Here is a 26,591-nt window from a genome sequence, read left to right as displayed (position 1 = left end):
CCCCACGGAAGCAGTCTCTGCTTCGTCACACCCACTCCCTGGGGTTCCGGTTTTCACCCGTGGATGGCCCCTCTTTCTCAGGGTTGCCGAGAGTAAAGCAGGAAAAGGGCTGCCTTTAGTCTGGCCCCGGCCCAGGAAGTGCTCTGCACGGGGCAGCTGTGATGCCTTCTAGTTTCGAGGTTCCTCCAGCGTCTCTGAAGCATTGCTCATGCATGGGCTGTGCCTTACACATCACCCTCTCTGGGACCCGCCGGAGTCTGAGCGGTTTGATTTACATCTGCTCAGCCATTCAAGTGTTCAGATACTGAGTGTGTGCCGTGGCGTCCTTAGGGCCGAGCATGGAGGCTGATGGAGTGGTGAGTGGGCCCTGACGCGCTCTCGGTCTTCATCCGCGTCTCCGTGTCTCAGGGACCTGGGGGCCATTCTTCACCTAGAGGCTCTGTCGTTACAGCTGTGAGGTGCACGTGGTCCTTTGACAGTGGGTGTCACCCCCCGGAAGTGCTTCTGCATGCGGTCTTTGGGTTGATGGGGGTCGGGGGCTGTGTGTGAGCGTGGGTGTGGGGTGGGGAAAGCTGGAGACCGGGCGGGTGCCATGGTGAGCATGCAGTCTCTTTCCTAGCAGCGATGGGAGGCACTAGAGGCTTTAAAGTGGAAGCATGTGGCTGGAGAAAGCACTTGCTGCTGGGCCTGGGGCAGGGGGAGGAGAGTGGCAGAGGGGCCGTCCCCACCACCTGCTCGCCAAGCATCGGTGCTGGGAGCCCCTCCGAAGCTGGAGTTGGCTTTTCCTTTGCAGAGATGAACAAAACATGCCTCCCACACACACCCTGACTTGCAGGAGCAGCCCCGCCTGGGGAGAAAGACCCTTGCCACACAGAGCAGCGGGCCTGGGGGCCTCAGAGAGGGGGTAGTGTGTAGCAAGACAGAAGGAATGGCCCAGAAAGGCAGCCTAGGCAGGTCAGGAGCTCGCTAAGGCCAAGGCTGGATGACGTGCCAGACAGGCTTCGATGTGTGTCTGCTGTGAGAGGGGGAGCTGGGACCAGCAGCAGAGGCCACGCCTTGTCATCATGGAGAAGGGCCTTTGGAGGCACGCGGGCACAGGGGGAGAGGCTGTGCATAGCAGCGCGTCGGGAAGGGCTGGGCTGGTGTGGCTGGTGCCTGACCCTGCAAGGTCCCGAATGCCACGCGAGGCAGGGTGGTCTCCACGTTGTCCTCTAGTCCCCAGGAGCCACGTGGGAGGTGGGGGGGTAGGTGCTTAAATCTGGGGAGTTGCGGCTGTGGCTTCCAGCATCCGTGGAGGTTTCAGGAAGGTCAGCGTGTCCCGGCCTGTGGCTGCCCACGCAGGAGCCCACATCATGCTGCACAGCTCCCCGCTCTCTGAGACGGCGCTCTGCTTTCTGCTGGGCCTTTTGGCACCTAGAACCTCTCGTTCTGCAGTTGATGGGAGCATGGCCAGGCGTGTGTCAGATTTGTGTGGGCTGGCATGCTTGGGGTTTATTCATTTTTACAATTTAAGAAAAGGCCTTTATCATTGACATCTTTTACATCAAGGTCAAAGCGTCTCGTCCCCACCATTTTGTTTGGAGCCCTTCAGCCTGCCGCTGCACTGTGGGAGCCCCTCTCTGGGCTGGCCGAGGCCGGAGCCGGCTCCCTCTGCTTGCGGGGAGGTGTGGAGGGAGAGGCGTGGGCAGGAAATGGGGCTGCGCATGGCGCTCACAGGCCAGCGCGAGTTCTGGCTGGGCATGGGCTTGGCGGGCCCCACACTCCGAGCAGCCGGCCGGCCTTGCTGGCCCCGGGCAGTGAGGGGCTTAGCACCTGGGCCAGCAGCTGCAGAGGGTGCACTGGGTCCCCTAGCACTGCTGGCCCGTCTGTGCTGCACTCAAATTCTCACTGGGCCTCAGCCGCCTCCCCACAGGGCAGGGCTTGGGACCTGCATCCCGCCATGCCTGAGCCCACACCCGCCCCCTGCCATGGGCTCCCACGCGGCCCAGCCTCCCCGACGGGTGCGGCCCCCTGCTCCACGGCACCTGGTCCCATTGCCTACCCAATGGCTGAGGAGTGCAGGCACGTGGCGCGGGACTGGCAGGCAGCTCTGCCGCAGCCCGTTGTGGGATCCACTAGTGGAAGCCAGCTGGGCTCCTGAGTCGGGTGGGGACTTGGAGAAATTTTATGTCTATATAGAGGATTGTAAATGCACCAATCAGCAATCTGCGTCTAGCTAAAGGTTTGTAAACGCACCAATCAGTGCTCTGTGTCTAGGTAACCTGGTGGGGACTTGGAGAACTTTTATGTCTATCTAGCTAAAGGATTGTAAATACACCAGTCAGCACCCTGTGTCTAGCTCAAGGTTTGTAAACGCACCAGTCAGTACTCTGTGTCTACCTCAAGGTTTGTAAATGCACCAATCAGCACTCTGTGTCTAGCTAAAGGTTTATAAACGCACCAGTCAGCACCCTGTCAAAACAGACCAATCAGCTGTCTGTAAAATGGGCCAATCAGCAGGAGTGGGTGGAGCCAGATAAGGGAATAAAAGCAGGCTGCCCGAGCTAGCAGTGGCAACCCGCTGGGGTCCCATTCCACAGTGTGGAAGCTTTGTTCTTTCACTCTTCACAATAAATCTTGCTAAATCTTGCTGCTGCTCACTCTTTGGGTGCGCACTGCTTTTATGAGATGTAACACTCATCACGAAGGTCTGCAGCTTCACTCCTGAGGCCGGCGAGACCACGAACCCACCGGGAGGAATGAACAACTCCGGACGTGCCGCCTTAAGAGCTGTAACACTCACCATGAAGGTCTGCAGCTTCACTCCTGAAGCCAGCAAGACCAGGAACCCACCAGAAGGAATAAACTCTGAACATGTCCAAACATTGGAAGGAACAAACTCCAGACACACCATCTTTAAGAACTGTAACATTCACCGTGAGGGTCCACGGCTTCATTCTTGAAGTCAGTGAGACCAAGAACCCACCAATCTCGGACACAGGAGGACCAGGGATGGTCCTCACACACACATGCACAGCCAGACATATGTGTGCCTGCTCTTGCCCAGATGCACACTCACATTTTCACATCCATCTATTTGTTGTATGTGAATGACATGTATCACATAGCATCGTTTTTCAACACTGAAGCTAGAGAGAGCGTCGGTGGGGATTTTTAAGAGGCAGCAGCTGAGGAGCCCTTTCACCCGGAACAAATCTGAGCTCTTCCTCCCTGCTGTCAAATAGCAGCTCTAGCAAATTCTAAATGTTGCCTGTGGATTTAGCAACTGGTTAGACGCTCGCTAATTCCAGAGGCTCGCCTATCTGTGCCAGCGCCTGCTAGTCACACTCGGACCCTCGCTTCCGGGCCGTGGGATGCCTTCTGGGTCCTGGGAGGTGCTGGGGGCCCTGGAGACGCCGGCCTGCCTCAGGGGACGAGAGGTGACCCGTGACCCCACTCACCCGAGGCCCCCACTCCTCAGGACACTCTGATCTCCACTCACACCCCGGGGAGCTAGCGCCCAGGCCATGTCCTTTCCAGAGGGTTCTTTTGTAGAAATGATCATCTTTCATCCAACAAATCTACATTAAACACAGCTGCTCTAAGTCCCCTCATGAAACCACATAGAGGTAACTGGAAAGACAGTCCCTGCCTGCCAAGCTTCCAGGGCAGTGGGTTGATCTTTGAGCTCACCATGCCCAGGCCGCAGGGAGCGTTCAGCCTGGGAAAGTGGAACTGGTTTTCCCTGGTTCTGTCCTGTTCTGCAGCCGCTCCTGCCGCCCACCGTGGAGAACCTGCTGGCTGGGCCGGGTCTGGAATACAAGTGATTGGTCCCATTGGAAGGACAGCTTCGGCCGGAAAGAGGTCACCCTCAGATGCTATGGTCCCAGGTGGGAGGGCGTGGCCCCAAGGGGGCCCGGTGATGGATTGCCCAGCCCATCTGGGGATCAGGAGCCCAGGGCAGGACTTGGGGAGCCTTTGTGGCCTCATTCTCCCTGAGCAGCTTCAGGAGCAGGCTGAGGCAGCCAGGTCAACAGGGTGAAGGCTGGTGAGCTGCCTCCACCTGGCTGGGCAGCACTGTCAGCAGGCCCGTGACCACCAGAGCTGCCCCCAGCCCACTGCCTGGCTGCCGGTAGTGATAGCAGCCCCTGCACCTGGGCTCTGCAGGTGGGGCCGGTGACCACAGCCAGTGAAGGCAGGTGCGCTCCCCAGGTCCGGCCTGCAGCTTGGGTCCTCAGGGCCCTGCCTGCCTGGGTCCCATGCCCCAGACCTGCTTCTTCCTCTCCGAAAGCCTGCCTGCCTCCCCTGGTCCCCAGCATCCTCAGGTTACCCACACACTCTGGCCGGGGCCTGCTCTGTGCACTGCGCAGGGCACTACGGGCCTTTCCTTCTGGCGTTTCACGCCCTTCCACTCTCGAGAGCTTTCTTGGCTCTGTTCACTGATCATTTCCTCTCCTCTGTTTTCTGTGTCTTCTTTCTGAAACTGTTACTTGGATGTTGGATTTTCGAATAGTTTTCTCTCTTTTAAATCTTTTTGATCCTACTTTCCTTATTTTTGTCCTACCTTCTGTATTTTCTCAGCTTTGTTAACCTGTTCTTATTTTATTTGTTGCCATACTCTTCGTTTCCTGAGAGTCTGCTTCTGTTCTCTGAGGATTCTTTTATGTATAAAACATCCTGTCAGTGTTCATGAGTGCAGTGGGGTCACTGTGTCTTTGATGTTAATAATAGTGCTTTTTGGAGTTTTCTTCTCCTAGTGAACCCTGTTCTCTGTTGCTCTAAGTTGCTGTTTTTCTGCCAGTGTTGGACCTTACTCTTTTCTTTCTGGATGATTTCCTTAAGCGTTTGATGGTCCCAGCTGCCCGTGCCAGGGTGGGTTTGCCCTGTGCTTCTCTGCGGAATCCGGCTGGGTCTTCCACTGGGGAGCCCTTGGGAAGGGCCTCTGATCTTTCCTCTCAGCCTGGGTGACTCTGGCGGGGGGGGGCCTGTGCTGCCAGCTCCTTGGGGCTGAGCAGGGAAGCGTGTCGCCAATGCAGGACTCCTCTTGCGGTGGGGCACCCTGTCTGTGCCTTACCTAAGGGCCTGTCTCAGCCTGGAGATCTTACGCAGGATGTGCAGAGTGACATGCAGGCTCCTGCCCTTCACTCCCAGAAGCAGAAGGCAGCAGAGTGCCCTGTCCCCGCCCAGCAGCATCAGCGTGGCCCCTCGGGGAGCATGTCTCCTGCCCCAGCCTTCAGCAGCTGGCACTGCTCCTGTGTCTGTGCTGGGCAGGGTCAGCAGGGCTGATGGCAGGGACCCTGGTGCCATTCGGCAGAGGCAGGCCCAGCTCTGGCTCTCTGGTCCAATAGTGTCGCCGTGCCCAGCAGGGATCGGATTCTCCACCTCACCCAACACCGAGGCAGAGCAGGATGCGGAGGGGGGTCTACCACCCCCAGGACCCCATGTCAGAGGCTCAGCAGGGCCTTCCCCACACCCTGCAGGAGGGAGGCTGCCGCTGCCCTTCATGCCTCCTGTCCGTGGTGTTGGCAAGACAGGCAGGGGCCCAGCTCGCACCCCCCTGTCCGTGGTCCTCGTGCGCGGGGTACACATTCCCGCTCTAGGGGCTGAGCTCGTACCCACCTGTCTGCGGCCCTCGTGAGCAGGTACGCATCCCCACTAGGGGCTGAGCTCGCACTGACCCGTCCATGGCCCTCATGAGTGGGGTACGCATCCCCATTCTAGGGGCCCAGTTCACACCTGCCTGTCCGCCGCCCTTGTGAGCAGGTGCACGTCTGCACTCCGCGTGTGCCAGGATGGTGTCCACCAGGTCTGTGCGGTGGCAGAACTCCCACTCTGCCCCCAGCTCTGGCACTCCTAGATATACACAAGCCAAATAACAGTTACAAAACCCAGGACTCAGAAGTGTCTGGGATGAACAGAGAATCGGGCAGATCTACATTTACAGTTGAGAACTCACACCTCACCCTCCACGACTGATGGAACTGAGTGTCGCCATCAACCTGCAGGACCTAATCAGTGTCTGTGGAATGCCCTGTCCGAGAGCAGAGGACTCTTGCCTCTGCATTCACCTGGGACAGTCACAACAGATCACATCACGGGTCATCAAAGAGACCCCAGTAAATTCGAAAGAATCGAATTCACTCAGACTGTGTGCTCTGAGTGTAATGAACCCAAAGTAGATGTCAGTAACAGGAGAACAACAGGAAAGTCTCTAAGCATTAGGAAATTAGCAACACATGTCTGCATTGCCCGTGTCGGGGAGGAGGTCTCCCGGTACAAATAAGTACACTGGGCAATAATGGAAATATACACATCTAAGTAAGTGGGGTCCAGCTAGACCGGTGCTGAGAAGGAAGTACGTCATGCTCAGTGTTCATGTTGGGAAAGAGGAATGGTCTCTAATTTATGTTGCTATCTCAATAACCTGGAGAAAGGAGAGTGGAATAGCCCAGAACAAGCATGGATGAAGGAAATAACAATGAGCAAAAAGCAATGAAATTGAAAAAAAAATAGAGAAAATTATTAAAACAATAAGCTGGGGCTTTTTTGGAAAAAAAATTCAATAAAATTGACAAATCTCTAGCAAATTTGACAAAAATAAAAAGACACCACCAAAATCATCAATATCGGCAGTGAAATAGGGGCCATCACTACGGGCCCTGTAGCCATTAAGCAGAGGGTGTTACCCAACAAACAACTTGAAGCAGCGGACTCACTCCTCAGAACCCACAAGCCACCAGATTCGACCAAGATGAAATAGGTTATCCGAATAGTCTTGTAAACTATTAAAAAAAAATTGAAGTCTTAAAGATGTGAAGGGTATCCCTAGGCCCAAATGGTTTCCCTAGAGAAATCTACCAAACAGTTAATAATTAAGATCGATTTGACACAGAAAATTGAAGAGATTGCCAGGGTTTAGGTGCGGGGGTGCATGTGTGTACAAAAGGACAGCGGGGCGAGCCTTCCGGTGTCGGGACAGGACTGTGTCTAGATGGCGGTTGTGGGCGCACACATCCACACGTATGACAGATCACATGGGAGCAGACGTGGAGGGAAGTGCCTGTGAGCAGGCGGCAGGTGAGCAGTCTCTAGATTGTACCCATGTTAGTTTCCCCGTTTTTGATATTGCTGTTTAAGTTGTTACCATTGAGGGAGATTGGGTAAAGAGGACATGGACCTCCTTGTACGTTTCCCACAAATTGCTGTGAATCTGTGATGAGGTCTTCATTCTGTTTTAAAGGTCTCCAGCAGGCCCTGCAGTTCCAGCGCTCCCTCCTCCCTGCTTCCGGAAGTCGTTGCTGGGGTGGGCATCCCTGAACCTGGGGAGCTTGTGGTGTCAAAGCTTCTTGGCTGTTCCATTGCTGGCGCAGGGTTCAGCTTTTCTGGGGTCGTTTGCCACTCATCTGTCTGGAAGCTGTCCAGCTTCCATTGTAAAGGCTATTTGATGCTGTGCCTTCTTTTATTTTCTTTATCTTCAGGTAAATGCCTCAAAAAAAGTAAGCAAAACCTTTACCCTTGTTTTACCGGGATTTTGAGAGAGATTACACTTAAATGCATGGGTTCAAGCCACCATCTTTAACTGAAGTCTTTGATGATTTTTCTATTTATATATATATATATACACATATACATATATATGCATATACATATACATATATGCATATACATATACATATATACATATACATATATACATATACATATATACACATATACATATATATACATATATATATATATTTAAGTGGAACACACATCATTTGCATCCTGTTTCTCCACTATATTTTATAACATAAACACTTCCCCATGTTTTTATAAGTCTTAACGTATAGTTGATTAGCCCCTTTTGGAGCTTGAGTGGTTTCACGTTTTCACCTAGTAAGAACGAAGGTGAACTGTTGGCCATGTTTTGACTTCTGTGGGAGAGAATTCTGTGTGTCTGAAAAGACCAACTGTAGCCTGTAGGAGCCTGGCTGCACTGAGAAATCCCATCCCTTGTGTTTCTTAGTGGTGACGGCAACAGCCCCCAGCAGCAGTGGTGGCCATGATTGCAGCGAGAGGCAGCTGACGTTTGTGCGGGGCTCGCTGTGGGCCCTGCATGGCACTGCATGCATCTCCACGCGATCGAGTTCTAACTGCGGGCCTGAGACGGGGTTTAAGGATATTCACTGTATTGAGGTGGAACTCGCACACTGAAGGGTTGGCTGTGGGCCCCGCTCGGCACTTAATGCATCTCCACACTACTGAATTCTAACTGCGGGCCTGAGAAGGAGTTTAAGGATATCTACTGTATTGAGGCGCAACTTGCACACAATGGAAGGGATTCATTTAAACCTGAGTTCATGGTCGGTGAGTACCAAGGGCGGGCAGTGGTACCCTTATCCAGGGAGCAGGTCATAGAGGCTGCGTTATCTTCAGAGTTTTAAAACAATAATTAAAGTAAATAAAAGTGGATGCACTTCTTATCACCACATGCCTACAGTTCTAAAGAATGCCAGCAATAATCTACAACTGTACCACCATTCCCCCACCAGATGCCACCGTCACGTTTCAACAGATGTATGCACAAGCGTGCAACCACCACGGTAAGATATAGGACATAGCCCAGCAGGTTTTTAAATTTTTTACTTTTAAAATTGTATAGTAGGCTGGGCATGGTGGCTCATGCCTGTTCTCTCAGCACTTTGAGAGGCCAAGGCAGGCGGATCACTTGAGGTTAGAGTTGGAGACCAGCCTGGCCAACATGGCGAAACCTCGTCTCTACTAAAAATGGAAAACTTAGCTAGGTGTGGTGGCGCGTGCCTGTAATCCCAGCTACTGGGGAGGCTGAGACATGAGGATCACTTGAACCCGGGAGGTGGAGGTTGCAGTGAGCTGAGATTGCGCCACTGCACTCCAGCCTGGGTAACAGAGTGAGACTGTCTCAAAAAAAAAAAAGTAAAATTGTATAGTAAAATTAACTTTTTTCTTACAGGATACAGCTCTATGAACTCTAATCACCCTGTAATCAGAGTGCAAAATAACGTCACCCCTTCAGGAATCCTCCAGGTCCCCCTTTCCGTTCACCCGGCCACACAGGGACCTCCCGGCAGCTGCACATCTCCGCTCTACCCTGCGGCTCGGCTTTTTCCAGCTGAGTCCTACAACATGCAGTCTTTGGAGACTGGCTCCTTTCACTCAGCACAACCCCCTTGAGATCCATCCAGGTTGTTTGTGTATAAAAGTCAGTTCCTTTTTCACTTATGGAGCTTTCTCATAAATTTCGAGGTCAGGAGCTATGAGTCTCCCTTGTGGTGGTTCTTTTGACTCCACTGATGGGTAAACAGCGTGCAGTCGTCTTCTCCCTGACACAGGTGGCTTTACATTTATTTAGGTTTTCTTCCATTTCTTTTAGCAATGTTTGGCAGTTTTTAGGGTACAAATCTTATGCCTCCTTGGGTGAATGTATTGCAGAGTGATTTGTTCTTTTTGATGCTGTTACGAATGGAATGGTTTTCTTGATTTCCTTGTCAGATTGCTCGTTGCTAATACAGGGAAATACAACTGATGTTTTATGTGTTGACTTTGTATCCTGCAACTTTGCTGATTTTGTTTATTGACTAGAACAGGTTATTTGCAGCTTCTTTAGGGTTTTCTGTAGCCTGGCATCTGCAAAGAGAGAGAAGTAGTTTTACTTCTTCTTTTCCAATTTGGATACAATTTATTTCTTTTTCTTGCCTAATTGCTCTGGCTATGTTGAATAGAAGCAGCAAAAGCAGACATTCTTGTCTTGTTCCTGATTTAGGGGAAAAGCTTTTAGCCTTTCACCATTGAGATTGACATAAGCTATGGGTTTTTTGTGTTATTTATTTATTTATTTTTTATTTTTGTTTTTTATTTTTGAGATGGAGTTTCGCTCTGTCACCCAGGCTGGAGTGCAGTGGCACCATCTTGGCTCACTGCAGCCTCTGCCTCCCGGGTTCAAGTGAATCCTGCCTCGGCCTCCCGAGTAGCTGGGATTACAATCATGTGCCACCATGCCTGGCTAATTTTTGTGTTTTTAATACAGATGGGGTTTCATCACGTTGGCCAGGCTGTTCTTAAACTCCCGACCTCAGGTGATCCACTTGCCTCGGCCTCCCAAAGTGCTGGGATTACAGGCGGGAGCCACCACACCCGGCCAACAGTTGATTTTTTGAAAAGATGGAATTGCCACACCGTTTACCAGATTCAGTAGGCAGGTTGTGGAAATTGGACGGAGAGTTCTCATACCTTCTCACCCAGTTTCTCTCGCTGTTGACATCTCACACTGCCATGGTGCTCGTCACCGGTGTGTGACTCTGGGCCTGTCTCCAGCCCTTGTTTGGATCCACCAGGCTTTCCTGCGTGTTGCAGCCAGGGCACCGCATTGATTTTAGTCGTCACACCTCTCCTGCCGCTGGTCGGTGACAGTTTGTCTTTCCTCGTTTCTCCTGACCTCAGTATGTTTAGGTGTCCCTAGAGCGCCCCCGAAGCGAGCTTGTGTGATGTGTTTCATTGTTAACCTGAAATGGTGGCTTTTGGAAGGAAGATCACAGACGGCAAGTCCTTTCTCACCACGTCCCATCAGGGAGCCCCTGACATCCACGCAACAGCAGTGTGGACCTGACCGCCGGACTGAGGCGTGGACGGTGGACCTGACTGCTGGACTGAGGCGTGGACGGTGGACCTGACTGCTGGACTGAGGCGTGCTCTGCCGGGTGCCTCGTCCGCGAAGCTGTTTGCACTTTCTCCAGTCCCTTACTTGGAAGCGAATCCCTCAGGGCGCAGGCGACGCTCCCCCTCTGGAGGGATGAGTTCTACATGTATGATGTGGAGTTCTGTGAGGGAGGTGTCTCCTCTTCCCCGTTTATTCACTTCTTCATTTATTGCCAGCAGTGTGGACTAAGGATGTTTGCCGCGTGCTCTGTGTTCTGATCCGGTGCATGCACCGGGACTTGTTTTGCTGCGTGATCTCCCCGCGGCCGGCCGCGCCCCACTGTGCCCAGTCATTGGGTTTCCTGAGCCCTTCCTCACTCTCCGGCACCACAGGGTGCTCCAGACTCACCTCGTGTCCTCTGCCCCAGCTTTCCAATCAGCCGTTCCTCCAGGGAGTCCCGAGCCTTCTCTTGGCAGCGCAGTCCCGAGCAACCCAGGTCAGGGTCTGGGTGTGCCTGTGGCTCCCGGGACGGCGCTGCTTCTACACCCTCCCGCCAGCTGCCTTTGCCATAGTGTTTGCCTGCTGTAAATATTTCTGTCCTTTTACTTGTAGCCTACCTGTACCCGTTCTTTGAGTTTCTGTACACGTGATGTCATCGGGTCAGTTTCTAAACCATCGTGGCAATCTCTGTCTTTTCATTGCTACCATTTTATTATTTGTTTGTGTGTCTCTTCCATTTTTGTTTTTCCTTTTCATGCTTCCTGCTTTCTGGTGAGTTACCTGAATGGTTTTTAGTTTTTCCTTTTCATGCTTCCTGCTTTCTGGTGAGTTACTTGAATGGTTTTTGGTATTTCATTTTAATTTAGCAGGTGGGCATCTGACTATTTCTCAGTCTGATGTTTTGAGTGTTTGCTCTGGGAATTAGAGTACTTATCACTACCTACTTAGAATCAGCCTCATCCCACTTGAAGTCACACCCGGAAGCCCCTCCCAGCAGGTCTCTTGCCCTCTCCCTTTCTGCCGTCCCTCCACCTACATGGAAATGCCACAGGTTTTGTTTTCAGTCATACAGTGTTTTGAAGAGGGCAGTAGGAGAACCGGGTATTATCTGTAAGCCCAGATATCTGCCGTCTGTTCCTCCTCCATTGTCGACGCTCCAGGTATCCTTCATGTCCTCTTTCCTTCTGAAGGATTTCCGGCAGCCGGTCCTGGAGAGCAGGTGGCTACGATTCCTCACGGTTTCCCTCGGGTGGGTCCATCTTTATTCCCCTCGTGTTCCTGAAGGAGCTCTGCCCTGCGCATGCAGCGCAGCCCACGGCCCTCGCCTCCCAGCACGCCACGAGTGCGGCGTTCCTCCTCCTCACCGCGGTTCCTGCCTGGGGAGCGATTTTCAGACGCTTGAATCACTGTTCCCTTTGAGGTCACACAGATTTTTTCCGTTTTCACTATTTTTTTGCCTTCAGTTTTCAGCAGTTTCATTTGGATGTGTCTGGGTGTGGATTTCTTTGGGTTTATTCTGTTTGGAGTTTGCTCAGCTTCTTGAATCTCTAGGGAATTTTTTTTTTTTTTTTGCCAAATTTGGGATTTTTCAGCCATTTATTTCCTTAAATACTTTTTCAGCAGTCCACTTTTCTGTGAATTTGCTGAGACCTTTGGGTTTCCATGTGCTGTGCGGGCGTGCACACTTGTCTGTGTGGGCCGTCTGTGGCCTCTGTCTGCTGCACTTCTCAGATAACCCAGCCCCATCTCCTCGGCCCTGGCAGCTGGAACTGCCTCTCCAGGCTGACTTGAAATCTCTGTGGTTCTTCATGTGCCCAGTAATTTAGGGTTATGTCCTGAACATTGTGAGAGAGGTTGTGTGTTTAAGTCCTGTCAGGAATGTGAGTGTTTCAGTTTAGCAGTGAGCCTACCTGGGTGGATTCTAGCCCAGGTCTCAGCGACCTTCTGTGGGGCGTGGTTCCCATCCCAATTCAGGTTCTGAAGCCTTGGCAGTGCCCCGGCCTTGGCCTGGGACATTGGCAGTGCCTGTCAGCTTAGCTATCGTCAGCTTAGCTATCGTCAGCTTCAGAGGCCAGTGTGGATGGGACCCAGGCATGGGCCGACCCAGGGATGCCCTCAGCTCTCGCCAGCTTCAGATGCCAGTGTGGATGGGACCCAGGCATGGGCCGACCCAGGGATGCCCCCCAACTCCCCAGGACCACCCTTTTCAGTCCCTCCATTCCGTGATCTTCGGGTCCTTTCACATTTCTGGGTCTCCCCTTTGTGGTCCTCCAGGGACGTGGGGCTCTCTTCGCACCGTCTATTGCACTCTGCTGGTGTCATGGAGGTTGAGCCCACGCCTGGCCCTGCAGGAGGGAGGACAGGGAGGAAAACGCAGCTAGAGTTTGTCCTGCCCATCTGGAACGACAGCAGCTTCAGACAGAGAGCACGGCTCCTGCTTCAGGCTCCCTGCCGCCACTGCAGCCCTGTGGGCTGAGCCCGTGGTAGTGTGCAAAGAGCAGAGGCAGGGGCCACGGGGGCCGGGGAGTCCATACTCCGAGCAGGGAGGGTCCCACGCTCCTGAAGCTCAGTGGCTTTCTTTCCCAGCCCTCAGGTGAGTGCTGGAGGACTTCGCCTTGAGCTCCTGGTACAGCAGCCTCACCACCGCCTGGGTGGTGGCACGAGGTTGAGGTCGGGGATGCGAGAGAAGAGCCACGGTGTCCCCTGCCCGCCAGTGCAGTGGGCCTTCCAGAGCCAGGCGCGTGTCCAGGCTTTGTAGCCGTGTCTGTGGGAGAGGAAGGGCAGGCATGGGCACCCTGTCACACTGCCATGTCTGCGGGGCTTTGTCACGTGCTCTCTTTATGACAAACAAGCCTGGAGGGGTGAGGTGCTCCGTGTCAGGACACACAGCGAGTGTTGGGTTAAGCTGGGCCCCACCCACCCTTGTGTGACCATCTCCAGGGCTGGGGGTCCTACGTACCCCACTTGCCAGCCTCTCTGGTGGGGTTCCCACACCCATTGTTCAAGGGAAATGGTCATCAGTGCCTGCTGTGAGCCAGACACCATGATCAGGGCTGGAAATATGGAGCCAGCCATTTGATGAAGGGGACAGAGAAGTAAAACATGAAGTGTGGTGGTCAAGGCCCACTGGGGAGGGGCTGGCGGGCAGTGCAGGGGTCTGGGACCCGTGGGAGGCTGGCCTGGGTGAGAGGCTTCCTGGACTGGATGCTCTCTGCCTGATGGGCCTCGGATCTCCCTACTGTCCCCTCTCCAGGCCCCAGGAGCCTCACCTGCGGCACCCAGGCCCCCCCACCCCATTATGCATCTTTTAGTTCAGCAAAAACAACTAATCATTTTTCTTGCAAAAGTTTCCCCCGTGTGTGATGGGTTTGTTATAAGCAAGATCCCGGCTACCCTCCAGCTGCTTTCCACGCACACGCTCGGAGACAGGCACCTGCTTTGATTGGCGTCATCTTGAGGAAAGATCTAGGCTGGCAGCTAATTTATGTAGTGCTCCTCGTGTTTAAAAAAGTTGCAGTAAGTCAATTTCAAGAAGCTTATGCCAGAACTGATTGCTTTGAACCATTTGAAGGCAAACCAGAATTCTGAGCTTTTGAGCACCATCCCCCGCAACTTGTTTATTCATTTGTTCTCTTTCTTGCTCTCTGTGCGGTAGCAGTTTGTCTGAAAGGAGGACAGCAGAAGAAAGCGCACCCCTTCAGCGCACAAACGAGCACGCATGTGGGCTTGCTGCCTGGCGGCGAGGGTGGGTCACGCAGGTCACTCTGTTAACATGGCTGCGGCTACACGCGTGCGCTCGTTCAAATTCAGCCCTTGAAAACATTTTGCTCCCAAGCCTTCAGAATCCATAATATCATTTTAAAAGGGGCCTTTTCATCCAGCATCTCCCTAAGTCGGGAAGTCCCTGCAGAAGGCAGCTTCTCGGAGATGGCCTTGGAGGTCCCCGCCATGTCGTCACTCATCACCTTGGGCAGGTTCACTCCCCTAAGAAGCCCTGGGAGGTGAGGGTCAGGAACACCCACCCTGGGCCCTCGGCCAGGCCCCTTACCGGCTCTGTGATCAGGGGCCTCTCAGACGGCTTTCTGAGCCTCAGTCTCCCCTTTACTCAGGCACCAGGACTTCCCTGCTAGATTGATGTGAAGACTGAGGGCGTTGTTTGTAAAGCCACAGCACTTGCAGGGCTCCCAGAACCTCTCCAGGAGGCATCAGCTGGTGCCGGAGGTGTGTGCTAGGTCTCACACTGCACGGCCACCCTGCCGAGAGACGGTAACACTGGGCTGTGCTCAGATGTCTCCCCTGCCGGCGCTCCCTGCCTCAAGAGGAGCGAGGCGTTGTTGCTGCAGAAATATCTTCTAGGCCCATGCTCAGGATGTTGGTGTGAGTGGGAGTGCCCCAGACACCCAGGGAGGGCAGCGCATGGTGTCTGCTGGGATGACAGAGACGCTTGCCCCCGGCCAGCAGCCCCGCCTCTGGAAGCATGTCCTGCAGGTGTGCCGTACAAGCAGGAAGCAGATATCAGAGGTCATTCACTACAGTATGGTTTTTACAGCTTTCCTGAGGTATAACTGGTGTGTGCAGTAAGCTGCGTGATGTCAAGTGCAGTGTGATGAATTTGCATGTACACACACATACACCCATGGAGCCGTTACCACACTCACATTCAAGACCCCCAGACATGTGCTCTTGTTTGACAGGAATCCCTCCTCCCTGCCTCCTCTCCCCACCCCAAACCCGCCGATGTGCTTTCCGTCACTGTAGATTGGTGGGCGGCTGTCCAGTCTTCTGGGCGTGGCGTTGGTCCTGGAGCATGTGGTCTCCTTTTTGCCTCTTCCACGCAGCATGGCTGGTTTGGGGAGAAATCACTGTGCACACAGCTGCGTCGTCTTCACTGCTGAGTCGTGTTCTGTCGTATGGAGACACCACAGTTTATACGTTCCCTTGCGATGGACATTTGGAGTTTTTCTGGTTTTTGGCTATTCTGAAACTGCTGTATATTATAAATAAAGTCCCATGTAGAAATCGACTTCGTTTTCTTTCAGGTAAACGCCTAGTGTGGAGTGGCTGGCGGTCACGTGTGTAACGTGTTCCGAGGTTGCCCGTCTTCCAGAGTGGTTGAGGTGCAGCTTCTCCTCACCAGCATGCAGCACAGTCTTTTTCCTTAGTCCCTCTTTTATTTTTTTAAATGTTTCTTTTAGAGACAGGGTCTTGCTCTGTTGCCCAGGCTGGAGTGCAGTGGTGGGATCATAGTTGCCTGCAGCCTCTGACTCCTGGGCTCAAGTGATCCTCCTACCCCAGCCTTCTGAGTAGCTGGGACTACAGGTGTGCACCACCACACCAGGCTAGTTTTTAAAAAGTTTTCATTTAGGCCTTCTAATAGGTTGACAGTCGTGTCTCACTGTGGCCTTTTATTTTTTATTTCACAAATGACTAATGACGTTGAGCATCTTTTCATTCAGCTCACTTGTCATCTGTAGATCTTCTTTGGTAAAGCACTTGTTTTTTTGTCCATTTTAAAATTTGATAATTTTTCTTATTGTTGAGTTTGGGAGAGCTCTTTATATGTTCTGGATACAAGGCCTTTATCAGATTATTTGCTTTCCAAATATTTTCTCCCAGTCTGTGTCTTGTCTTTTCATTCTTTCATCAGGTATTTTGAAGAGAAGTTTTTTGATGATGAAGTCCAATTTTTCAATGTTTTCTGTTATATATGATCCTTTGGATATTAGTCCATTTTCATGCTGCTGATAAAGACATACCCGGACGGGGTAATTTATAAAGAAAAAGAGGTTGAATGGACTCACAGTTCCACGTGGCTGGGGAGGCCTCACAATCATGGCGCCAGGCAAAAGGCCCATGGCGGCAGACAAGAGAGAATGAGAGCAAAGCCAAAGGGGAAACCACTCATAAAATCAGATCTTGTGAGACTTATTCACTACCACGAGAATGGTATGGGGGAACCGCCCTGTGATTCATTGTCTCCCACCACGTCCCTCCCACAACACGCGAGAATGGTATGGGGGAAACTGTGATTCATTATCTCCCACCGTGTCCCTCCCACAACACACGAGAACGGTATGGGGGAAACCGCCCTGTGATTCATTGTCTCCCACCGCGTCCCTCCCACAACAGACGAGAAGAGTATGGGGGAAACCGCCCTGTGATTCAGTTATCTCCCTCCTGAAACACGTGGGGATTATGGGAGCTACAATTCAAGATGAGATTTGGGTGGGGACACAGCCAAACCCTATCAGGTATCATAGCTAAGAAATCTTTGGCTGTCCCAAATTCATAAGATTTTCTCCTGTATTTTCTTTTAGTAACTTTATAACTTTTGGTTCAGGATTGAGCAGGATTTTCATTTATTGCACAAGATTTTAATTCTTTATTTCCCCCAAGAACACCCAGTTGTTCCAGAACCATTTGTTGAAGAGTTTGTCCTTTCTACACTGAAGTGCCTTCGTATATTTTTCAAAAATTGGTTGTGTTTGTGCTCCTATTTCTGGACTGTGTTCTGTTTCATCGGTCTGTCTGTCTTGCAGACCAGTACTGCACTGTTGTGATTACTACGGCTTTAATGTAGTTGGTGAAATTGTGTAGCCCCTCCTTTTTCATTGTCAATGTTTTTTTCTCTATTCTAGGTCCATTACATCTCCATATGAATTTTAGAATCAGCTTGCCAATTTGTACAAAGAAACCTGTGGGATTTTGACTGAGGTTGCTCTGATTCTGTGGATTAATTTGGGGGAGAAGTGCGTTCCCAACACCCAGAGTCTCCCAGCCTGTGGACAAGGCCTGTCTATCTCCCTGTGTGGAGGTTGCCCTGGAGCTCTCTCCACAGTGCTCCGAGCTTGTCACGTGCAGGTTTTTCTTGGCCTGTTCCGTTCCATCTCTGTGTATTTCATGGTGTTGGATGCTTTTGTAAGTGATATTTTCCAGATGACTTTCTGGTGCTGATTTCTAGTTTAATTCCATGATGGTCCTATAGAATTATGAAATTCCTAAATAGACTGAGCCTTCTTTTATGGTTTAGCGTGAGGTCATCTTGGTACATAGTTCAGGTGCTCCTGAAAAGACTGGGTTTTCTGCTCTTAAGAGTCGAAGCATTTATCCAGGTGAAATAGGTCAAGTTGGCTGATCATGTGGTCCTTGTCCTTCTGATTTTTTGCCTGTTGTTCTATCAGCTATTGAGAGAGAGATATTGAAGTCTCCGATTGTCATTGTGGACCCATCTGTTTCTCCCTGCATTTCTGGCTGGTTTTGCTTCATTTGTTTTGCAGCTCTTTTATTAGTACACACATGTTTAGGATTATTATTTTCCTTTGATTAATGGATCTCTTTATTATTCTAAGTTACCTTCTTGGTAACAGTATGTGCTCTGAAATTTACTATTTCCGGTATTAGTAGCATCTCTGGCTTTCTCTTGCTGGTTTTCTTAGTGATGGCATGTTATGTCTTTTTGCATCTTCGTATTTAAAGTGCATTATTGTCGGCGGTGTCTAATTGGGTGTTGCTTTTTAATCCAGTTTGAGTGTCTGCCTTTTAATTGTGGTGGTTAGGCTACTTACATCTAATTTGATTATGATATGATTAGTTTTGATCTTGTCATTTTACTGTTTTCTACTTGTCTGTCTCTTCTTCATTCCTGTTTTCCTGTTTTTTTTTCTTTTTACCTTTTTTTCAATCCACTTTGGTATTTTTCTGATTTTGTTTTATTTCCTTTTTTGGCATCTTAGCTATAAGTCTTTGTTATTTTAGGGCTTGCTGTAGGGTGTATAGTATACGTCTTTAACTTATCGCAGCTTCAAGTGATGTTACGTCTTCTCACATACATTACAGTATAATCACCTTACAGCCACGGTGTTTGTTTTTCTCCTCCAGACTTTATACTGTTGTCATACATTTTATTTATTCTATATATTAAATCCCCAGTATATTTTCATTAGTTTTGTTTAATCCATTAATCACTTTAAAAAGTTAATAATTTAAATTTTTTAAAAAGACATGAATATAAGAAAGATCTCCCTAAATGCAGCTGCTATTCCAGCCCTCCTGGTTCTCTGTACAGATCCGGGTTTATTTGCCCCGCCCGCCCTCGTCCTCCTTCACCGGCAGGCCTTACCTGACATTTCTGTAGAGCAGGTCAGCTGATAATGAATTCTTTCAGCTTTCGTGTCTGATCTGAAGGCATCTTTATTTGCTTTTGTTTTTGGAGATGGTTTCACCGTTCTTAAGGTGGTGGTTTCTATTTATTTCGTTATTTCAGAAATTTCTCCTTCCTCTTTTCTCCGTTGCGCTGTTTCTCATGAGAACCCCGCCTTGTGCCTCCGTAGGTACCACCTCTGCCTTTAAGGTGGTTTTCCGTGCCGTGGTCCTGAGCAGGCTCGTCCTGATGTGCTCTGGGGCTGCCAGCGTCTTGTTTCCTGGGCCTGTGTTCCTTGCACTGCCTTGTGTCTGTTGAACTTCCTACATCTGTGGCTTTATCCTTTCCATTGAATGTGGAACTTTCTTACAGTATTTGTCCCGTTGCTTCCTCTGCCTTCTTTCCTTTGAGGATTCTCTTTCATGTATTTTAGGCCTCATGAAGCTGTCCCACAGCTCAGTGATTCTCTTTTCATTTTTCAGGAATCTTTTCCTCTCTGTGTTTGTTTGCTTATTTATTTATTTTTGAGACTGGGCCTTGCTCTGTCAGCCAGGCTGGAGTGCACTGGGGTGATCTTGGCTCACTGCAGCCTCCACCCCCCGGGTTCAAGCGATTCTTATGCCTCAGCCTCCTGAGGAGCTGGGACTACAGGGGTGTACCACCACACCCGGCTAATTTTTTTATTTTTAATAGAGAAGGGGTTGCCCCATGTTGGCCAGGCTGGTTTTGAACTCCTGGCCTCAAGCGATCCAGCTGCCTTGGCCTCCCAAAGTACTGGGATTACAGGCGTGAGCCACCGTGCCCGGCCTCTGTGTTTTGTTTTTGAAAGTTTCTATTGCTGTGCCCTCGAGGACATTAAACTTTTCTCTTATGGATTCTAATCTGTCATTAATCCCATCCAGCATGTTTATCTGAGATGTAGTTTCCACTTCTATGCGTGTCTCTTCCAAGTCTGAACTGTTGCATTTTTCCAATAGTTTTAACAACTGTCTAAATGTCCCTGTTTGCCAGTGTTGCTGTCTGTGCAACACTGTGTCTTGGTAGGTATTCGTTGATTGGTTAATCTCTTCATTATAGGCCATGTCTTCTTGCTGCTTTAAATGTCTGGTAATCTTTGACTGGATGGCAGTTGTGAATTTTAGCTTGTTGTGTTCTAGACATTTTTGCATTCGTATCAATCTTCTTGATCTTTTTTCAGAGATGCAGTTAGGTTTCTTGGCAAGAGTTGGGTTTCCTTGGGTCTTGCTTTTGTGGTGTGTGCTGGGACGCCCTGGAGCAGTTCTCAAGCTGGAATAGCTGTCCCCACTCCTGTCCCTGTGTGGTGTCAAGTAATATTTCCATCACTACGGGCCTTGACAGACTTTTTTGATTTTTAAACCACATGAATATGTTTTCCATTCAGAATATTAGATCTAGAAATGAAGACAAAACTAGACAGCTTCTTACAGTGAACTAAAACTGGCCCCATTTCGGTTGCGGCCATGGAGGTTTGTTTTGCATTCTATTCCCACTGTGGAGAAGGGAACCCACCGTGGGTCGCCCCAAAGCGTGCTTTTGTTTCTCATCTGAATTGTGCCTCTGTGGTCCCCTGTCATCAGCTCCTTCCACACCCCGCAGTAGAAGTGCTTTCTTGTCTTTTCCTCATTTCTGAAGATGTCCTGAGGTCGCTTTCCTGTCCCTCAGTGTCCCCTGCACTCCGCCGTCACATCACCCTCTGGGAGTGGCTGACGGACACGGACACACTGACTCCCAGGCGTCCTGCCTTGGGCTGGTTCCCTCTGTGCTTCCAGCCAAGGTGTGGTCGACAGAGACTTTCTCCGCACAGGCTCCTCCAGCTGAGCAGGGGCTGCCACGGACTCCCCCATCCTGTACTTGTGTCATTTTCCAATTTTCTCTTGATGTTATTGCTGGACTCTGAGAGCTTCACAGACATGTATTTAGAAATAAAGCTGTATAGCTGGATCTCCTAACCTTTCACCTCCTTATCACCCAGAGGGTGGGACTTCCCCAGCATGGTTGGCCATGGACACGTGGTCACCGTCTTGCTCTCCTTGCAGGTTGAAGGTCGAGGAGCTGGAGGGCGAGCGGAGTCGGCTGGAGGAGGAAAAGAGGATGCTGGAGGCGCAGCTGGAGCGGCGCACGCTGCAGGTGAGGGCGGGGCAGTCTCTGGGTGAGGCACCGTCTGGGGCCTCTCATTTCTCTGGGCATCGTGAACGACCGTGGTTCCTGCTGCCACAGAACACCTGTTTTCTGGCTCGTCTGTCTGAACTCTCTGGGCTCTCCTCCCTCCCACGTGCACCCCCTTGCCTGGCGTGGAGGCCGTGCCACTGACAGGCCTGTACTGGCTGCCTCTGGGGTCCTCTGCGCCCTGTGCCACCCACACGCCTGGTGTCGGTGGAGTGGGCTCTGGGCAGGTTTGCCCTATGCCCACCCGGGATCTGCCGTGGCGGGGCTGCACTGCTGTTTGTGTTCTTTTACTTGTACTTTCTCTTTGGTTTCCATCCTCCTGTCTGAGTTGCTGCACAGCAGGAAGCCCTCAGGTTCCAGGTTACCGGGTTTTTGGACAGGCCGTTGATTTTATCTTGGCACCTATTAGAGGCAGATCAAATCTATTTTTTATGACCAGTTCCTGGCGATGGGAGGAGTGACATCTGTGGTGACGGGCGGCTCCGAGCCGCGCTGGCCTGTCCTCAGCCTAGGACGTGTCATCTTGTTTTAATTGGGCCGTGGCGTACAGGGAGCGGTCACAGGGCTGCTGCCCGCCCACCAGAGGCTCCATGTCAGAGCTGCTGAACGTCTTTCTGGGTGTTGGGCTGAGCAGAGCCTGAACCCTGCTCCTTGGGACCCATGTTGCTTGTTGACTGGGGGCCAGGCATCCCCGCAGGCGCCACTTACAGCTTCCCTGCTCTGGCTTCCAGCCCTTTCCCCAAGGCATCCTCAGTGGCCGGCCCTTGGAGCTTGTTGAGGCGTGAATGAGATGAAAGGTGTGGGTGAGTGCCGTGCCAGCACCTGGTGAACACCTGATGGGGCCTGGCCACCATCCCCGTCCTGTGCAGACGGCGTGTGCTCAGGAGCTCACTAGTGGAGCACTCCTCTGTGGGAGATGCCAAGGGCTGTCACGTACCACGGGGTTGGCATGAGGAGTGGGGCTGGCAGTGTCACCTGTGACCCTCCCCTGAGCTCTGCCAGGGCCTTGGAGGGGTGGGGGCTCTGCCCCTAGGCATGCCCTGAAGCTGCTCAGAGCTGAGGCGTGGTGCTGCAGTGTGGCCAGTGTGGCCATTTGGGGAGAGGACAGGGCTGGGCCTGGAGGTCCTGGGGAAGCAGATGTTTATGCCGTGATTGGTGACCTCAAGCCTAGCCCAGGATTCAGGAGCTGTTCCTCCCTGGGTCAGGGCCACAGGGACGACTGCCCGGATAGCGTGGGAGAAGCAAGTGCAGAGCAGTGAGGCGGGGAGGCCACTGGGGTTCGGCCTGTGGAGTGTTGGAAACCCAGACAGCCCTCCAGCTGCCGCTACCTCTGACACCCCCTGCGATTTCACCCTTAGCGGGGGGATGTCCAGGGTGGCCCTGGGGAAGGTGAGGCCTCACAGGCCCTGTGGTGGCTTAGGCTGCCTCTGGCTCTGGATGCCCAGGGCTGTGCGATTGAAGGAAATAATGTAAATAGGGGTCCATTTCCAAGATAAAGTGCCTTGAACCGGCTTAGGTCAGCAAACTACAGAAGAAACAGGATGTACTAGGCTCCTGCTTGGATCACCCATGCCTGCTTGTCGGCCTCCCCCTCCCCGCCGCCCCCCACCCACCTTACTTGCCCTCATCCAAACCAAAGAAGTTTAGTCTAAGATGAAAGTTTTACTAGTCGGCAAAATAGTTCCTTTTGTCTGTTCTTATCAGCCTGCTCAGCTACTTAGATCATAAGTCAAATACCTGAAGAGCCCCTGAGCTGACTAGGATTGCAATGCATTGTGGGCTGCAATAAAATGCAATAAGACAACCCTAAAAAAACACCTATAGCCCCTGCCCAACAACCAATAGGCGATGTCCAGGAAGACTGTGACCCCAGAGTACTCAGCCTGTGAGGAACCGGGGGAGGGGCCTGCGCACTAGGGGATAAATGGCTTGTTGTGACTATGCTGGGTGTGCCTGCCCACCAGACACCTGATCTTGCAAGACCATTGAAGATCTCTCTTTTGGCCGGGCATGGTGGCTCACGCCTATAATCCCACTACTTTGGGAGGCTGAGGCGGGTGGATCGCCTGAGGTCAGGAGTTCAAGGCCAGCTTGGCCAACATGGTGAAACCCTGCCTCTACTAAAAATAAAAAAATTAGCTGGGCATGGTGGTGGGCACCTGTAGTCCCAGCTACTCAGGAGGCTGAGGCAGGAGAATCGCTTGAACCCAGGAGGCAGAGATTGCAGTAAGCCGAGATTGCGCCACTGCACTCCAGCCTGGGTGACAGAGCAAGGCCCCAGGAGCCGGCTACTGCCCCTGCACCCACTGTGCTGTGCCTTCTCCTCTCCCTGCTCCCACTCTCTCTGGAGAAGCCTTCAAGTTGGGCCGCTTCAAGGAAGATTGATTAAAATCAGCTGCAGTCTGACTTAATTGGGAACATATGCTTGGAGAGGGGCTTGACTAGTTAGAACTTTTTGTAATTAGTTCACAGCTGGTTGGCGAGGAAAGAGAATTCCAGTTACCCCTTAGAGCTGGGCACGAGTGCCGCTGCCCTCCCGCGGTGCTGAGGCCAGGAGACGAGGCCTGGGAGGTCTTCGTGCTGCCTTCCTGGGAGGGCAGTCGTTGGGCCCTGCTGTGGCACTGGCCTTTCTGGGTCTCCCTAAGAGCCCAGAGCTGTCCACACACTCATTAGGGCCGACTGGGTGCGCCCTTGTGTTGCTGAAGGGGCTGGAAGTGGGTGGGCGGGGCCTCCTGGACTGCAAGCCCTCCCATCCAGTGGTGGGGGTGGGAGAGCTTGGGGCGCCCATGGACGGTGGCTGGCTGGGCTGCTGGCGCCCCTCTAGAGATGGGGAAAGTGAGGCCCACAGGGAGCCTGCGTGTGAAGGAGGAAGGAGCTCAGACGCTCCATGTTGGGAGGCAGAATGAGGCTTGAACGTGGTGCAGTGTTCTCAAGTGAAGACAGAAATCGGGCGGACCCCACGGAACTCCAGATCTGGCAGCAGAGGGACCCCCGTGGCTATTGGTGCAGCCGCAGGAGTCAGGTCAGGTGGGCGGCACAGTCCCTGACCCCACCTGCAGCCACGGCTTTCTGCCCCACCCCTGTCCCTACCTCCTGAGTGTGCCCTGTGCTGTTCCAGAGGCCTAAAACCGAGGAGCTGGGGCCCCAGCGCTTTGTTCTCTTCTGGCTCCCAGCTGCCCTCTGATGCCCCACCTCATGGCTGGGACGCTGGGCCTTGTCGGTTTGGACCCCACAGCCTGGGGTGGGCCACAGCTCTGTCTCCCACCAGCTGGGGCCTGGCCTTAGCGTGTTCCCCAGGATGTGGAGGGCACGGGCCTTTCCCACAGGCTGTCTTTGGAGATCTCAGGTGATGGTTCTTGGAGGGCCCTGCACATACCTGGTGAACCAGGCCTGCATGGCGGCCATTCCTGTTATCTGTCATAATACCGTCGTCCTCACCTCCGAGACACGTGCACGTTTTCCACGTCTGTGGTTCTGATGGGCCACATGCGGGGATGGAGGGCACCGAGCTGGGGCAGGACGCACCATGAGGCTGGTCGGGGCTCACAGGCCGCCCTGGGTAGAGAGGGGCACGTCCAGTGGAGGCCGCACTGGGCAGGACACTGACCTTCTGGCTGGGCGGGTGCATCTCCACCTGACAGTCCCACCCGGGAGCCTCCAACTTCTGTGTGTGAAGTGTGCAGCCTGGGCCAGCACCCATGCCCCGTGGGGCCCCGTGTCACCCAGCAGTGATGGGAGCAGCATTCAGACTCAGCCCTGTTGTGTTTTTCAGCATTTGATTATGAACATTTAAAGATACATTGTGAAGCTGAGGGAAGTTTGCAGTGAGCGCTTGTTCACCCACCAGCAATGCTCCACCATGGATGCTCCGCCGCAGGGCTTCCTGACATCTCTTTATCCCTCGCCCAGCCGCCGCGCCACTTTATTCTTCTGATGCGCTTTAAGTAAATTGCAAACATCTGCACACTTCCTCTAAATGCCTCAGTGTGCATGTAATTAAGTAGAATTCATCTTTGGGTTCTGAAGCCCGTGCTCCAGCCATTCCTCGATGTGGCCTCATCACGGTGCTTGTTTGGGCAGGTTGGTGGTCAGGGCTGGTGAAGCCCCCCAGTGCGGCTCCCTCCCTGCCCCACCTGACTGCTCCTCCCTGGTGGGGGCCTGGGTGGGGTTTGTGGCTGAGGTCAACCTCAGTGTCCCAAGTGCTGCTCAGGAAAGAGACCAGACAAGAGCCCCGTGACGTTTAAAATAAGTGCATCTGTTTTGGGAAGGAGTGGGTAGAAGATTGCCGGGTTCCCTGTGAGCGGAAGCTGGAAGCACACGGAGACCGTTCTGCTCCCCTCTGCACCAGCGGGCAGGCGGTGCGGTACCTCACATCCCTGGTCGGTGTCCCTGGGAACAGGGCGGCATGGGCCCATCACCTCTCCTCAGACCTCCTCACCCCCTCCCTGAGATGCCATCCTTGTGGCCCCCAGACCCCTGGAATTCTGAAGCCACCAACCCTGCAGCTGCCCCGGGAGAGGGCTGCATCCCCTCCTGGAGCCACAGCTGCCCCCTTTGTGCCAGCGTCCGTGCCCAGGTGTGATGGGCTGGGGTGGCGTCCCTGTCCCTGTCCCGGGGCCTCCCTGCGGGTGCTCTGAGCCAGGCTCCTCAGGTCTGGCCTCTCCCGCTCGCTGGACTCCTCCTAGTAATGCATGTGTCTCATCAATGGGACCTTCATTCTGTGTTCGGCTCTTTCTCCTGAACCTTCTACCATGTTGGACAGAGTGTGGCCTCTGGACCAGGATGATGGGCCTGGTGTTACCTGGTGGCCTCGGGAAGTGCGCCTCTCTGTGCCCTGAGGGTCTCCTTTGTGAGGCAAGGGGGTTGGACTTTTCCTGGGAGGCAGGACCACGGGAGGGCAGCTCTGCAGGGCCCATGGAACTCCATGCTCACCAGCCCAGCCCTCCCCTCCCGTGCCTGAGCCACTTTCACGCACCTCCTCTGTGCTAGGCGCTGCTCTAAGCCAGGGCACAGCGGGGGCCAAGCAGCCACAGCCCGGATGTTCCTGGGCCCCCTGTTCTGCGGGAGTCATACAGTGAGCTGATGGTTCAGACGGATGAGGTGCTTCCCGTCCGTGAAAGGAAGCAGGTCATTGGCACGGGGCCCCAGGGACCCATGTTAGGTCCTGGCGGGACCAAGGGCTCCTGGTTTCCTCCCGTGGCTTGTGGAAGGACAGGAGAAGCACCCACTCCGGACCGGGTCGCCGGCGAGGCTGAGTCGGCCGCAGTCCTCGGAGCAGCATCGAGTGTTTTCTGTGATCGTGCTCGTTTCCTTTCCTTGAGATCTCACTGCTCCACAGATTCCCGGCAGCCGATGCCGTGTGTGGGAAACCAGGAATGTTCTGCCCACGAGGGCTGAAGGTGCCGGTGAAGTTGGGCTTCTGTTTTAATCGGAGCTTCCTGGCAGCCTAAGGAGAAAGGAAAGTGTGATCACTTACGTAATTCTTGCCATGGGAGTTTGCAGACTAAGCCTGAGATTCTAGAAGAAATGTCACCGATGGGGGCTTGGCCATGGTGCTGTCACTGATGGAAAAGTGGCTTTGTTTCACCACACTGACCAGCAAGTCCACCGCTGTGTACATGCCCAGAA

At 52.7% G+C, this 26,591-nt stretch overlaps 1 protein-coding gene across 15 annotated transcripts in view; it reads left to right on the top strand.

Moving 5' to 3' along the window:
* MAD1L1 (mitotic arrest deficient 1 like 1) overlaps positions 1-26,591 on the top strand; it is a 413,243-nt gene that overhangs the window by 252,919 nt on the left and 133,733 nt on the right. For all 15 annotated transcript variants that reach the window (XM_063667207.1, XM_063667208.1, XM_054494509.2 and 12 more), the window contains one exon: positions 20,834-20,924. In XM_063667207.1, coding sequence (XP_063523277.1) covers positions 20,834-20,924 — 91 coding nt within the window. The remainder of the gene's footprint in view (positions 1-20,833; positions 20,925-26,591) is intronic.

Source organism: Pongo pygmaeus, chromosome 6, assembly GCF_028885625.2.
Source record: "Pongo pygmaeus isolate AG05252 chromosome 6, NHGRI_mPonPyg2-v2.0_pri, whole genome shotgun sequence".
Classification (NCBI taxonomy): domain Eukaryota; kingdom Metazoa; phylum Chordata; class Mammalia; order Primates; family Hominidae; genus Pongo; species Pongo pygmaeus.
Note: the sequence above shows the minus strand (reverse complement) of the source record. Positions and strands in the feature narration are given on the sequence as shown.